Source organism: Micrasema longulum, unplaced genomic scaffold, assembly GCF_059751315.1.
Source record: "Micrasema longulum isolate JH-2025_06_02 unplaced genomic scaffold, ASM5975131v1 h1tg002438l, whole genome shotgun sequence".
NCBI classification, from domain to species: Eukaryota; Metazoa; Arthropoda; class Insecta; order Trichoptera; family Brachycentridae; genus Micrasema; species Micrasema longulum.
In genome coordinates this window covers 182,164-198,202 of record NW_028279583.1, presented here as the reverse complement: position 1 = coordinate 198,202, position 16,039 = coordinate 182,164, and the positions used below count along the sequence as shown (strand labels likewise).

The window sequence follows — 16,039 nt, the reverse complement described above, 5'->3', positions numbered from 1 at the left end:
GACATACAGGCACATTGTAGTTGCGTGTGATTCGTCCACGTTGGGCGAAGGAAATCGATCCGAAGAGAGCGGGTCTAATCCATAAATAATACCTTGTACACGGTAGAGAAAAAAACTTTGGATTTATTAATTTTTTTATACCAATTGATATTTTTAATTGTTAATTTTTTAATTTTTTTTTTCAATATTCCAATTTTGGGACCATTTTCAACGAGTTGTAAATACAACAAAGTTTGAGTATGTCCAAATGCTTGCAGACTGGCTGGATTTCCTCCCTAGGGAGTCATTCATGTTTAAATTTATTTAACAGCAACAGAGAGGGAAAACATTAATAAGAAGGGAATATGTAAGTCTAAGTATTTACAGGGCTTATGACCTGTGATTGGCCACTTTACACACTGTGTAACATTCACCATTCTGCCCATGTTCAAACATCCACATTTCCTAACTCAACTCTTCCATCTGTTGACTTTTGTGAAGTAAAGGAGCTGAAACCTTTATCATGCGGGTGAGATTGGGAGAGAAGTGGAAATATCGACAGACATGATTAAACAAGTTTGTAGGCAACTGGCAGGTTTCGTCAGTGGCTTGTTACCAGCATTTTGAAATTGCTATATCAATGATGACAGACAGAAGTGTATATTTTTTGATACACCCATCAATTGATCGATAGAACAGTATTTAAAATTAAATAATGCAGTGTTTAAATTAAAACAGATGTTCCTCTAGAATAATTCTGTGTCGAATGCTTTTCATAACAAATCTAAAATGTATTTAATGCTTTATCATGCAACAACGAACATATTATTAATATTAACTTTGAGAAAACGAAAAAAGAGGACGATTATAAACCCTTTCTTCGTCGGTCTGTATCGTCACGGTATTAAGTTAAGAAAGTTAAGTGGAAAAGACATTATAATAATAAATATGTACATCTCCCCCCCCCCTCCTTATCCTCTCTTCAAGCATTTTTGTCCTTATCCCGCCCAATTTACAGTAACTTAATGTTCTTAAAATTAATATTTAAAAAATCTTTGATTATTGAGTACATGAAAATAACATTTTTATATGTATAAATTGTATGTATTTATTTGATATGTAATATATATTTTCTTTACTAACTTTGTATACTATGTGGAAATCTGTTATTAGTTCTGAGTTTATACACTATATCTGTTTGTTTACTAAAAATATGTATGTAGAACTGTTGATTTCCCTAATAAAATAAAATAAAATAAAATAAAATAAAAGTCCACAAATAGATATATTTACCGAGGTGCTACGAAGCCGGCCCTTCCAACATGTCAATACATGTTTTCAGGAAGATATGGCTACCGATTTAAACAAAATATATATACATTTCTTATTTATTTATCAATTTATATTTGGATAATTTATATAGAGCCATTTTTGTGAAAACCACCTCAAGGGCGCTGTACAATAAATAAATATCCCAACACGTCTTGCAGCTACAGAGCGCATGGACGCTTGGGATTCTAGTTCCTCGCCTCCAATTGTAATATACATCAATTATGATAAATAGGAGCTAGATTGCATCACGTCTTGCAGCTACAGAGCGCATGGACAGTAAGAAATCCGGCTCCTATTTACTTTTTTATTTAAATTAAAAATGACAATGAAGTTTAGAGTTTTAGTGATGTTTTAAAAACGAATGAAAAAACGAATGTATAAATAATAGAAGTTAGATTACAACAAGTCTTACGGCTACTGAGCGCATGGACAGTTTGAATTCTAGACCCCATTTACTAAATTAAAATATTTGATAGTTGATAACATTACCCATTAAAGCTAGATTACTAATCGTCTTGCAGCTACAAAGTGCATGGAAGAGTAAAATGCCTTCGTTACAAGAAGAGGCTCTATAAGCTATCAATGTTTTGCTGCAGAAGTGCCGTGATCAGAGAAAAGAGATTTTTGCATGTTTCATAGATTATGAGAAAGCTTTTGACCGGGCAAAACATTCTAATTTGATGGAAATGTTGAGGGAGTGTTATATAGACACCAAAGATCAATTGTTTATCCAAAACCTATACTGGTATCAAACAGCTGAAATCAGACGCGGAAACGAAATATTAGAACGAAGTATTAATACCCATTCAGTGGGGAGTGCGACAAGGTTGTATCCTGTTTTCCTTGCTTTTTAACTTGTATTCTGACTTTGTTTTTAAGAAAGCGTTGAACAGCAATGAAAGAGGCTTGAAGATCAATGGAGTTGTAATCAACAATATCAGGTATGGCCGACAACACTGTTTTGCTGGCGGATACCATTGCCGATCTGGAGTTGTTAAATAGTGTGGATGCATTTGGCGAACAACTGGGTTTAACAATTAATGTTGGCAAAACAAAATGGATAACTTTTGGCCGCCTTGATTACTCCGCATTTTCTCTCAAATGAAAGGGTATTGACATTGAAAAGGTGGACAAATTTAAATACCTCGGCAGCATTCTAACAGAGACCCTCGACCCAGATATAGAGATTAAATGCAGAATTGAGACAGCAAGAGCTGCTTTTAATAAAATGAAATACCTCTTCTGCAATGCATTAGCATTGAGATTACTCAACTTGAAAATAAGGTTAAGATTAGTCTCAAATGTTATGTGTACTCTGTATTGTTGTATGGCTGCGAGACTTGGACTCTGAAAGAGAACACTACGAATAGGCTGGAGGCTTTTGAGATGTGGTTGCATCGCAGAATGCTTAAGATATCTCGGACAGACCTAATTACGAACTCAGAAGTCTTAAGTCGAGCTAGAACGAACAGAGAACTCTTAACCACCTTAAAAGTTCGTAAAATTTCATATCTGGGGCATATAATGCGTGGAGAAAAGTACCACTTGTTTGATTTAATTTTGAAAGGCAAGATTGAGGGTCATGGAGGAGCTAAAAGAAAACAGAAACATTTCCTGGCGGCGAAATATACGAGACTAAACTGGCTTCAGGACTGTGGAGCAAATTTTCCGGGCAGCACAGGATAGAGAGACTTTTGCCAGAGTGATTAACAACGTTAGAGATATCTGACAGAGAACTAAGAGAAAAAGAAAAATAACCACGTTGACATCACTGTTTTTGACAATCTGGCAAAGTTTGACGGTGATTAAATGCTCAGTATTCTTTCAGCGTCTGTTTGAGTGAGTCGAAAAGTTGCTGTGTGGTGATTTTTCCAATGGATAAAAAAAGAGAAAAGTACCACTTGTTTCATTTGATTTTGAAAGCCAAGATTGAGGGTCACAGAGGCTGGAAGAAGACAGATGTCCCGGCTGCGAAATATACGAGACTGGACTGTGGAGTAGATTTTCGGGCAGCACAGGACAGAGAGACTTTTGCCAGAGTGATTGCCAACGTTGGGGATACCTGACACAGCACTAAGAGAAAAAGAAGTATGGTTTTTAATATTTTTAATTGCATTTTAATTTCTTGTACCTATACAGGGACTCCATTGTGAATTGCTAATTTTTACTTCTGCGACAAACGTTTATTTGCCAAGGTCCAACGTCTATAGAGGATCCAGGATAATAAAAATACAATTTCTAGTGTATAATATATATTTTGTTTGTATTATTAAATATTCCTTCGTCATATATGTTAACTTAAAAATACACAAAATAATTTCTACAACAATCCATATTAAATGATAAGATTACATTCAAATATGTAATAATATATGTAATGTTACAGTAAAACGAAACAGTTCACTTAACAGCGTTAAAACTAAAGAATATTACACTAATATTATGATAATTCTTAATAAACTCAAAAAATTCAATAATTAACAACCTTATTCCTATGTTTATCTATAGAGAAAACCATAACACACTTACTGCATTACTTTACCATCAAATTATATTAAAAATTAAGTAATTTAAGTTATTTTTATGTATGATATAAAAAAAAATACACTTTGTTTATAAATTTTAATGAACCGCTTTGATTTGCAGTAATACGTCGACCAGTTTGCATATTCGTATACACCCGACGAACCCATTCGGTATCATTCGGAAATGCGTCTCCCGTTCGGGATGTTTCGGAATCACTGGGGCTCGTTAATTATTAGTACTGTTCAATTTCATAACGCGAAAAAATTGCCCCTGAAAAACGCCTGCTAACGTCACTCAATATCAACATTCTCATTTTTACTACTACTACTAACTCGTCGAGTCTGCGCCATAAATGTCTCGTAAAAGAATTTGGTGTGTTTCGGTTATAACTGGGGTGGATAACGCGTCCGGTATCTGGAAATGGATGAGATGGATCTCATATTTAAAAAAAAAATAAAGATATTATCTTAATTATAATTAATCAGGAAAGCTGTTAAAAAAATGTTTTATAATTATGTTAATTATATTTTTATAAATAAATCAAATCATTTTAAATCACACAAATTTTCTGATATTTTCCATAAATTTAAAATTCGTTTAAAAAATTGGAATAATAAATACTTTTTTCTTGTTGTGAATATTTCATTTCTTTAGTATGTATTAGATAAAAAAAAGTGCTGCCGAATGGCTGCTATGAACAGACGAAATTTAGTGCACCAATGCAGTGCCCTATGCACCAATGGGTTCGAAAACGGAAATAATTATGATAATGATAGTTATTGACGCGCGTAGTTTTAAGGTAGAATCAGTCCTGGCGAAGGTTTAGCTACCGCGAAACCGGTCGACGTAAATCTGTAATGTGGTTTATACAAATTTGTAAACAAAAGTTGCAAATGTTTTGATGTTAGAATTATAAAACATAGTATTAACTGTCGGAGTATGCATAAAAAAATCAGTTTTTTTTACGAAATGTAAGCTTTTTTACAATTGTCGAGGAATTTTTTTAAGAGCCAAAAGCTTAAAAAGTTATTGACTGCTTTCTGTTGATGAAAGCTAATAGATGGCAAGCATTGAATTTAGGGGATAATTTAACCACATTTTAACAAAAATATTCTTTTTAATTAGTATTTTCTTTAATTAACATATAACCACTTATCGACTTTTCAGGTCTACTCATAAATTTAAATCGAGATTTTAATAAGGATACAGGACTTCAAATTTTTTAAATTTTACATTAAATAGTAAAAAAGGACTTAAATTAAACAACATACAGGTGTTTCCCATCAAAAAAGCTAAAAAATTATTATTTTTTAAACTGACCAATCGTGTAATTTTCAACCTCCTAGCCCCTCCCCTTCCCAACCCTCCCCCTACACATTCTGCAACATATTGCTAGATATTTATTATAAACCTAATTTTAGTGCATTTTGGACATGGTGGTGTTAGCGTCCCGTTTAACGTTTTTCGTGAATTCTAAAGTTATACTACGGTAAAGGTGAAAGTGTATTTTTGGTATTTGCATGTTGGCGTAGTGAGTGTCCTGACAAAGAGACGGGTACGTCTCGAAACCGGTAGACAAAAAAGTCAGTAAATGGTTATAATACAAATATTAACCAACATTCATTAATATGTTTGACCACAAAGTTACTTTGAACAGAAATATTTTTTTTTTTTTTTTTTTTAACATTCTGATTTAATATGCCTTCTTTTAAATTAATTAAAAAATTAAATAATTCTAGAAGTTACCTGCGAGTACAATTATGTCAAAAAAAAATTTACGCATACTCCTACAGTCAAAAATAAATAAAAAATATTTATTTAATTATTTATATCAATAACGGGTTTGTATTCAAAATTATATGTTATAACATTATTTATAAATAACGTCATTATGCATTTGAAAGTACTTTTATATTTATAAATCTATTTGTTTAAGTATAAATAAATTGATTTGTTTATTAACTTTATATTAAGGTACTATTTTATACATCAGGTATGTAAATTCAGATTGAAAAGCAAAATTGAAAACAATTATTTTGAAAGTATAAAAAATGATTTTTTTTCTTTTTTAAAGATAACAAAAAATCACATAAAAAAAGCACCAGGTTATATAGACAAAACATTTTATAAAAGGATATTTTCAAGTTTTTAAATTATTTTTTTTTAAATACGATGGAATCATTATTTTTTCAGTGCGACAATTTTCTACAGAGGTTTAAAATAAGCAATATATTGAATCAGGTGAGAATGAGACGATTCGCGCCCTGCGGGACAAATGGCACGCATTACGTTACCGCGCCATACTTACGCAACGTTTGTGCGCAACAACCGCACGCAGCGGGCATGACACGGACGTCACAACTACGAGCCGTTTTGAATGTGCTGGTTTTTGAACCCGGAAATTTTGTTTGAAAACATGTTTTTTATACACTGATAGTTCTATCTGCTCTAAACTCGCGATCGTTGAAAATATCCTATTATAAATTTAAAATATTTTTAAAAATGCTTCACAGTTTTCAAAAAAATTTTCGCTTATTTTAAATTAAAATACTAAATAAATCAAATTAAATTACTTTTTAAATTTAACAATTTTTCTCATATTTACAAACGAAAATACAATATTTTTAAAAAGATGAAATTATAAAAAAATATTTTTTTGAAAAAAATTTCTCCCAACACTCAGGTACGAGGTAAAAAATACATTTACTACATATTTTTTGTATTAAAATTATTTTTTTATATTTTTTATCAATATGAAACATTTCATAAATGATATTGATTACTTTTTTTAAATATCCACATATAAAACGCACGAAAAAAATATTAAAAATTACAGAAAAATCCGTTGCAAAATGATGTATAATACGCCTTTGAAGCCGTGTCCAGTTAGACAAAGGATACAGGACTCAAGTCCTGTAAAATAGTGTAAAAGTGTAAAATAATACCGAAATGCCAGACGAGTGCTTTTGACTCCATCAACGGCTTCTCTCAATGAAAAATCCAAAACCAAACAAACAAACAAACCATCACGCCGTTCCCCGTAGCGGTAGGCAGAGAGCATAAACGCCGTATCACCTTGTCTTTGCATACAGACCTCGCCTACTCTACATTCTTACATCTTCTCAGGCACGCACGCCGATTATTCCTTCTCTCGACATGTCCATCTTCAAGTACTTGATGGACGCGATCGTGCCGTGTCTTTGTATTCGTTTTCCGCGCCCATCAACATTCGCGTCGTAGATCATTTTAGCCGTTCTTTCACCGTCCATTCGCTCTACATGTCCAAACCGACGCAGCACCACATTCTTGATTCTGTCGATAATGCGTGTCTCAGCCTTACACAGTTCACGGATCTCGACATCGGTGCACCTATCACACATCGTTTTACCACACATTTGTCTGAGGGATCGCATTTAACCTACATTCATCATTATTTTTCCAATTCCATACTTCGCTCCCATACATTAGAGTTGGCACTAGAACTGGATTGTGAACTGCTAGCTTTGCCTCCTGCGATAAACATTTGTTTGCCAAAGTAGATTTCAGCGTTCACCCTGTTCTGGGCACTCACCCTCCTTTCCATCCCTAGTAAACATACTTCCCAGATACACAAATTCTTCTACGTGATTCAGAATATCTCCGTTCACCCTGTTCCCGGCACTCACCCTCCTTTCCATCCCTAGTAAACATACTTCCCAGATACACAAATTCTTCTACCTGATTCAGAATATCTCCGTTCACGCTGATCTCACATTTAGTCATATTTTCATCCCTTTCAAAAACCATCACTTTCGATTTATCAACATTCATAAGCAAATCGCTTTTCTTGCATACATCGTAGACTTTAGTCACCAAGAATTGAGGGTCTTCTTCTGCTAGCAAGAAGCACGGCATCATCAGCATACAGAAGACAGATAACGGTGATTTTTTTTACCCTACTTCGCAAAAATTGTGATTTGTCAGCGTGTTTGTCTTCCAAAATCCCCGGGTAAAATCCCGGCGTGATTGACGTGAAAATTTTATTAAAAATTGTGTCTTTATAACAAAATTTTTACAATATGAAGCGACCAAAATGCTCTGTGATTGGTGTATTAATCCGGTGCCCTATGCGCCATTAGATGCGGAAAATAAATTATGGTGATGACATCACATAATTTACAATAATACGCTTATCCAAGCCATTGAAGGGTGGGTCCACTCGCCCCCGCTCAAATATAGGTTGCAAATGCTGAAACCGCCATAAGGAAATTATTTTATTTTCGAGCTTTCAAAATGAAATGGGAGTGCGGCTAGGAATAGTGGGCTCCACATTTAACAGTATGAAGGCCGTCTGGAGATCGGATATTCAATCAGTGAACAATCAGTTTGTCAGCCTCGTGTTGTATTGGTCATCGCGTTTGCCTGCCATGCAAGAGGTCTCGGGTTCGATTTCCGACATGGTTGATTTGAAATATTTATTTAAAATGGTGTTTTCACACCGGAATATTTCATAGTCCCTGGACTGGTACCTGAAGGGTAAGACTGATGATTTTATCACCATGTTACAAAAACGATCAAGATACGCTGCGATTGGTGTCACACGGCTAATGCCAGTGCCTTATGCACCATTAAGTGCGAAAAGGGAATGATGGTAAAAATCAAATGCCGCCTATTTAACGCCTGCATAACACCTATAGGGTGTGAATCCTGGCTCCTCAATAGGGCCCAAAACAGCAAAATATCGAGTTTGAGAATATACGTCTCAGAAGAATCTTAGATTTGCGGTGGTTTGACTTTGTAAGAAGTCCTGTAATAAGAGAACGGACACAGCAAGCTCAGGTGATAACAGCCTGTTGACGAAAAAAATATTGAAAAATTATTTGGGACGAGCGTAATTACGAATTTTTTACACATCATTTTGCATCGAACATATAAAGGCTCGGAGTATAACGCGCTACCGCTTATAGAGCCGCCCATACGGACAAAAACCGTTCCAAGATTAGCCGTAGGTACTCAGATTGAGAATTGCCAAATCGGTATTAATTTGCATTGTAATTACTTTTAAACAGACCTATGTATTTATTTCCTTAAAAAGAATGTAAAAAATGTTTTTTCATTTTAGATTTATATTTCTTAATTCTTGTTTTCATTTTCACAATATTTATGAGCAAAGCCAAGCACAGCGACAAATCTGTTATTAAACCAAAAATTTGCAACGCTTTTGTTGAAATGAAGAGCCAAATGGCGTCTTTATAAGCGGACGACGCATTATTTACTCCGAGTATAAAGGGGTATTTTTAAAATATCATTAGCAATGATTAAGGAATTAGCATTTTAAAAATGATTTAAAAACATTTAAGTAGAAGATTTTTAACACATGTAAAAAAAAGATTAAAATCAGTCATCGAAAAAACCATAAAAAAAACTAAGAGATTCTTTGAAATGTCTTTTTTGAAGTCAAATATTTTTTTTAAATGGTCAAACAGATGTCCGATTGTCAAAAAATCAAACTGTCAATAATTAAAATTCTATACGTCGATTTTTGCCGAGGCAATTACTCTTTTAAAATAAAACACTACACAACTTTTCATAGTACACATTTTAAAATAGGCTGCAAAAAACAGCGTACAAAATTGCTAATATTAATTTTGTATCAAAAAATTTGTGCCAATTGTCAAATTAAGCTTAAAATTTTGACATTTTTATTTATTTTTAAGTTCGTCGAAAGCGATCTGTCGAAAAGAAAATATCATCGGCGACTTGCCTAACGGAAAAGACGAGTCGAAAGTTCAAAATTTTAATGAAATTTTTAGAAAACGTGTAATGAAATTTAAGAGTATTTTTAGAAAATACAAATTATGACGTATCGGACGATATTTTTATTTTTTTCGTGCCTTGACCGTGCCATCTAATTTATTTTATTTACTTAATATGCACACTATAATATCCTACTGAGGCCTTGCGAATTTAACGAATGTACCCAACGACTCTGAACCCATTAAAATATAAAAAAAAGTCTTCCCAACGACTCTGAACCCATTAAAATGTGTAAAAAAGTCTTCCCAACGACTCTGAACCCATTAAAATATGTAAAAAAGTCTTCCCAACGACTCTGAACCCATTAAAATATGTAAAAAAGTCTTCCCAACGACTCTGAACCCATTAAAATATGTAAAAAAAATCTTCCCGATGACGTCAAATTCATCAAAACATTATGGACTCAATCGACTGTTTTAGAGACGTATACAATAGGGTGGGCCGATAATTTTTTTTCCGAATTTTAAAATGAAAGGGGTCTAAAAAGTTGCCTTTTGAATTACTCAGAATGCAAAAAATATCAACAAAAAAAAAAGTCGATTTTTTGGAGTAAACCGGCTGTCATTTCGTATTTAAGTAAGAAAATCAGTCTAATTAAATGTTATAATGTGCATTTAATCTTATTAAATAAGCATCTAAGGGCGTGAGTTGCACTTTGTTTTGTAATAAATGGGTAGCATTGTTTTAATAGGCCATTTTTTTTTAGTCAATATTAGCCAGGCGCTTGACGGAATTAGTTGCGCGGCGTGTAAACTTTTTCCGTTTCGGTAGTTTTAAAGCGCGTTCGAATTTGTAATGCGACTAAGTTATGTCTTTACTTACACAAAATAATTTTATCAATGTAAATAATTAACAAAATGTTCAGACAGTGATAAACTTCAAACCTCGGTTGAGGGCCAAAAGTAGTATGGAATATATTTTTTAATAATGTTTACGTTCAATGTGATCCAAAATGCAACTTTTTAGACCCCTTTCACTTTGATGTCTAAAAAAATAAAAAACCTCATACATCATCGGCCCGCTCTAGTATACAAGCATAAATGATTAAAATACTAATTAAAATGCGGTTCTTAGGTTCTTAAAAAATATTTAGAAAAATAAACTAGGCAAGTTTCTTTTTTTTTTACATTTAAATTTGATAAATAAACTGTGTTTTAAAAAAAATTCACGTGTATTAACTCAAACTGCTTTTACTCAAAATAAGTATTTGCTATTAAATTTCTCCAAAAACTTACTAAAACGCAGTAAAGCTTACGAAATATGGTATTTTAAGCTGTAAAAATGAGTAAAAATCGCTAAAAGTGACTGTAATTTAGCAAATTTTGGGCAGCTTTTTTTTTAACTGATGTGAGTTTAAAAAACCTTTTTTTTATTTATTTTTTATGACCTACAAGACACGCCTTTTTCTCACAACTATCATGTCTTCATTATAGCATTAAGATGAATTTTAAAAAAAGTTGTCCCTCATCGATTTACGTGTTTGAAAAGTTTTTTGCGTTTTTCTCGAAAGTGGAATTTTTCAAGTTACTGCGGTTTAAAGATTGCACGAGTGCCGTGTAAAAAAAGTATTTATTATATATTTAAAAAAAAATAATTACTGAATAGGTTTTTCTATCTAAGAATCGATTCGGGATTTAAAATACATAATATAACTTTACTACTTTAAAAAATCGTTACAAAAATTATTCAGATTACTGTAATTTATTTTAGGTATTTTTTTTTATGCACCGCAGCAGGTAGGCTTGAGAAAAATGACATTTTTTTTTTGTGTTCTCACCGGGAATCGAACCCGGAACCTTCAGTGCGGGCGTCAAACGTCTTGACCACTTCACGATGGAGGCCGTGCATGATACGCAAAGTTAGTAAAAGTACAGTAGAACAGATTTTTTTTTTAAAGTGTCAATTTTCAAGTCAATGGATGTTGTTTTAATGATGTTAACGTCTATCAATGTTTTTATGGATTTTTTATTTATTTATGAATTAACGAAATTAATGTTAATTATGAAATTTTCATTATATTTGTGATGAACTCAAAGTTGAAAGATCACCGATGCTTTGATGGCGTTAAGCTCGACGGTTGAATCCGAATTAATGTTTTGATGAAGCCAAAGGCAATGTTTAACGTTTTGATGAAGCCAAAGGCAATGTTTAACGTTTTGATGAAGCCAAACGCAATGTTTAACGTTTTGATGAAGCCGAAGTCAATAATTAATGTTTAGATGAAATCAGAGTCAGCGGGCAATTAAATTATGAATTCGGAATCTCACACCAAACTGAATTTAAGAATGAAATGATTGTGTGTATTTTATATTATTTAAATACTTTAAATCGCAAGACCTTTTAAAACCATGAAATGACAAGGATTTTTTATAATAAAAGGCCAAAAAATACATAAAAATAAATCGGGCCCGAATGTACACGTACATAAAGATATATATAACAACGAAGGCACCTTGGTACAGTCAAGAATCTAAAAAAACAAATAAATAAACAACAAAAATAAAAATAAGATATAAATTATCCCGTAGAGCCAAGACATGGTTTTTCGAATTTATCAATAATTAAAGATAATTTTTAATTTTTAATTCAGTGCATATGCTATACATAAAAAACAAACTAACGCCAATTCTATAACTTAATAATATATATTATATAAAAATTTGACTTCATCATTAAATATTCCAAATTTTCGCGTTCGCGTCAAAGTTTAAAAAATCATTCTCGTCAACATTTTTTTATTTTTATTTATTTTTTTAATTGGCGAATCCGCTCGCAATGAGTTACGAATAAGGTTAAGAAATGAGTACCTAATTAAAATATCGTTTTTACGTATGTATGAAGTAGTTTTATGCAAATATGGTCTTTTCGACCACCGGGCAAGACTCAGTTTGGTGAATCTCGAATGCGCAAAAGCAGTTTTGAAAAAATTCTGAAGAAAAAATTGATTTTGAATTTTTATATTGAAATTTTAAATTGTTAGAGGACGCTTTAAAAGTGATTTTCATTTTTTTTCTTAAATTTAATATACGATTTTTTTTTGCATGAAATGTGTTCACACATGACGCGTATAAATTGTACAGTGATTGTTCAAATACTCAAATAAATTATACGGTAATTGTTCAAACACTTGATAATTTATGCGGGAATTGTTCATTTACTCATATAAATTATATGGTAATTGTTCAAATACTCGCATAAATTATGCAGTAAATATTAAATTACTTGCGTAAATTTTGTGATGATTATTGATTGAACACTTCACATAAATTATAACGTATTTGTTTAAATGCATGCATAAATCATACATAATTTGTTCAAATTCACATAAATTATATGGTAATTGTTCAATCACGTGCATAAATGATGTCGTAATTGTTTGAAAACTCACATAAATTATATCTTATTTGTTCAAATACACGCATAAATTATACAGTAATTGTTCAACCACTAGTACAAACCATACGAAAACTGCAAAAAAACTTGTATAACCGTTCAAATCATGCATGATTCACACAAGAATTTTACCAAAACACGCATATGTTGTACAAAACCATGTCGAACTACATTACAAATTAAACTTAGTACAAAATTAGTAAAAAAAATGTCGGAAAAAATGTATTGTACATAAAAAACCCTTCAAAACGTTTCGCCACTAAAAAGGTTGTATTCTTATGAAAAATCAGGAATATTAATATTATGAAATGAGTGGGAGGTGACAAAACCCATTTTGATGTGATATTGAAAAAAATGTTATTATTTTTTCTAGTGGATTCGAAACGATTTAAAATGAATTTGAAACAACCACGCGAAAATCCAAAATGATCAAACTTCGCTCTTCGTTTTCCTATTTCTTCATTTTTTACCAACTGCGTTAAAATGAATCCATTGCTGGTAAAGTGAACCAACTAACTCAATGGTCAAACTTAGAACTTTATGAAATTTTCGCTTATTTTTTTACTAAACTCTTCTGATACTTTTAAATTACATGCATGTTTTTTTACGCAAGGAACCAGCAAAAAGGTTTTTTTGTCTATACTAATTACAGAAATGTAAAGCAATGAGTTTACTAAAGCAATGAGTTTACTCCGAAATTAAAATGTCAATACGTTTCAGCTACAATTGGCTCAAATAATCGATTTTTGCAAAATTAAAGCATTACAGGTATCGGAAAAAAATAATCTGTGTCCCTGCGTCTGGAGAATACAATTCCGTGTGAGAAATAGAACCAGAACGGACGAGTGTTTTCGACTCGATCGCTGTTCTGAGATAAAAATCCTGAACAAGGAATTCGAGTGGATATAATTCCGCCGCGTTGCGTAGTGGTTAGCGCGTTCGCCTACCATTTTGAGGTGCTGTGTTCTTGTTTGAACGATGGTGTTACAGTGAAATATTTCGCTGTTCCTGGACTGGCACCTGAAGCGTAAGACTGATCACTGAACCGTCGTGAATCGGCGGCCTCCGTGGTGTAATGACGTTTAAATCGCGGACGGGAGGTTCCGGGTTCGATTCCCGATGAGAAAGCAAAAATTACTAAACGTGAGTTTTATAAAGCCTGGGTGTTCTGCGTTGTAATTCACCACTGTGATTGGTTCTCCCGGCCTGTTTTGATGCAAAAAATAGCAATGCAGTGATCTGGTGAGAATGGGAGTATTAATTAATTAATTTTTAAAAAACGCTGTTTTTTTTCGGAAGAAATCGCCCAGAGCATTGGAAAATTTGGGTTTTTGCGCGTGGTTGGTTCACTTCATACTTTTAAAATGTTTAGTCGATAAAATAACATTATTATATTGTGTTTGTCTATGTGTTGAAGTCGTGTGAATTGTCTATTGAGAACAATTCTTTGTAGAGCGCCGGAAACACGTACTGAGGATGGGCAGCTTTGAACTTGGAAAGAGCCTCCATGTGCATTAGGCTGAGTTCCCTGAAAGATAATGAACAAAATTTAGTATTTTCAAATCGTCAATATTTCGAGCCAGCTCCGAATTACAACTTTAGAAAGAAAGTGAAAACATTACTTATAACATTTTTAGTCAACTCCAAATTACAAATTACAAAATAAATATTCATGAACAATGTGAGTCAACTCCAAATAATAAATCAAATTGTTCACAAAAGTAGCAATTTTTGTACATCAAATAATTAAGGGGATGAATAAAATAAAAAGACTAATAATTAAATTTAACCAGCAACGTCATATATATGAAACAAGGGGTAAAAAAAGATAAGATTACCAATGAGGAGAAAAACAGAATCGCAAAACTCATTGTACAAGGGATTGAAGCTGTAATGAGTAACCTGAAGAAATAAAGGACATAAAAAGATCGAAATATTTCAAATTAATTTGAAAAAATATGTTACTGAGAAATTATGATAAAAAAATTGTAATGTTATTAAAAGTTTATATTAGTTCTTAAGATGTTATGAACTAACTTAATAAAGCATAAATAAAATAAATAATAATAAATCGAGAAAGATAGCAAGAAATTAATATTATTTATGAACAATATTTAGAGTCAACTGCAAATTACAAATTTAGAAAGATATAAAGAAAACAACTATTATTAATTAACAATATTTTGATTCAATTCTAAATTCGAAATTTAGGAAGATAGTGAGAAAATAACTATTATTTATCATCAATATTTTAAGGAACTCCAAATAAAAAATCAGAATGATATAAAGAAAATAACTATTATTTATCATAAATACTTTTAGAAACTCCAAATTACAAATTTAGAAAGATAGTGACGAAATAAATATTATTTATAAACAATGTGAGTCAGTTCTCCAAACTACAAATCTAGAAAGATAGCGGGAAAATTAATATTATTTATGAATAACATTTTAAGTTAACTCCAAATTACAAATTTAGAAAGATAGTGAGAATTTTTTATTATTATTTATGGACAATATTTTGAGTCAGTTCTCCAAACTACAAATTTAAAAAGATAGTGAGAAAATAACTATTATTTATCATTAATATTTTTAGAAACTCCAAATTACAAATTTAGAAAGATAGTGACGAAATGAATATTATTTATAAACAATGTGAGTCAGTTCTCCAAACTACAAATCTAGAAAGATAGCGGGAAAATTAATATTATTTATCATTGATATTTTAAGTTAACTCCAAATTACAAATTCAGAAAGATAGTGAGAATTTTTTATTATTATTTATGGACAATGTTTTGAATCAACTCCAAATTACAAATTTAGAAAGATAGTGAGAAAATAACTATTATTTATCATTAATATTTTTAGGAACTCCAAATTACAAATTAAGAAAAGTAGTGACAAAATAAATATTATTCATGAACAGTGTGAGTCAACTCCAAATTACAAATTTAGAAATATTGTAAGAAAATAACTATTATTTATAATTGATATTTTTAGGGACTCCAAATTA

The 16,039-nt window shown here is 31.8% G+C and overlaps 1 protein-coding gene across 1 annotated transcript in view; it reads right to left on the bottom strand.

The window, feature by feature from the left end:
* Positions 1-12,599: 12,599 nt before the first annotated feature.
* The window catches only part of Hr3 (nuclear hormone receptor 3 ROR-beta), a 65,780-nt gene continuing 62,340 nt past the window's right edge, over positions 12,600-16,039 (bottom strand). Inside the window, exon 11 of the mRNA XM_088240367.1 lies at positions 12,600-14,554. Coding sequence (XP_088096493.1) covers positions 14,431-14,554 — 124 coding nt within the window. The 3' untranslated portion in view covers positions 12,600-14,430. The remainder of the gene's footprint in view (positions 14,555-16,039) is intronic.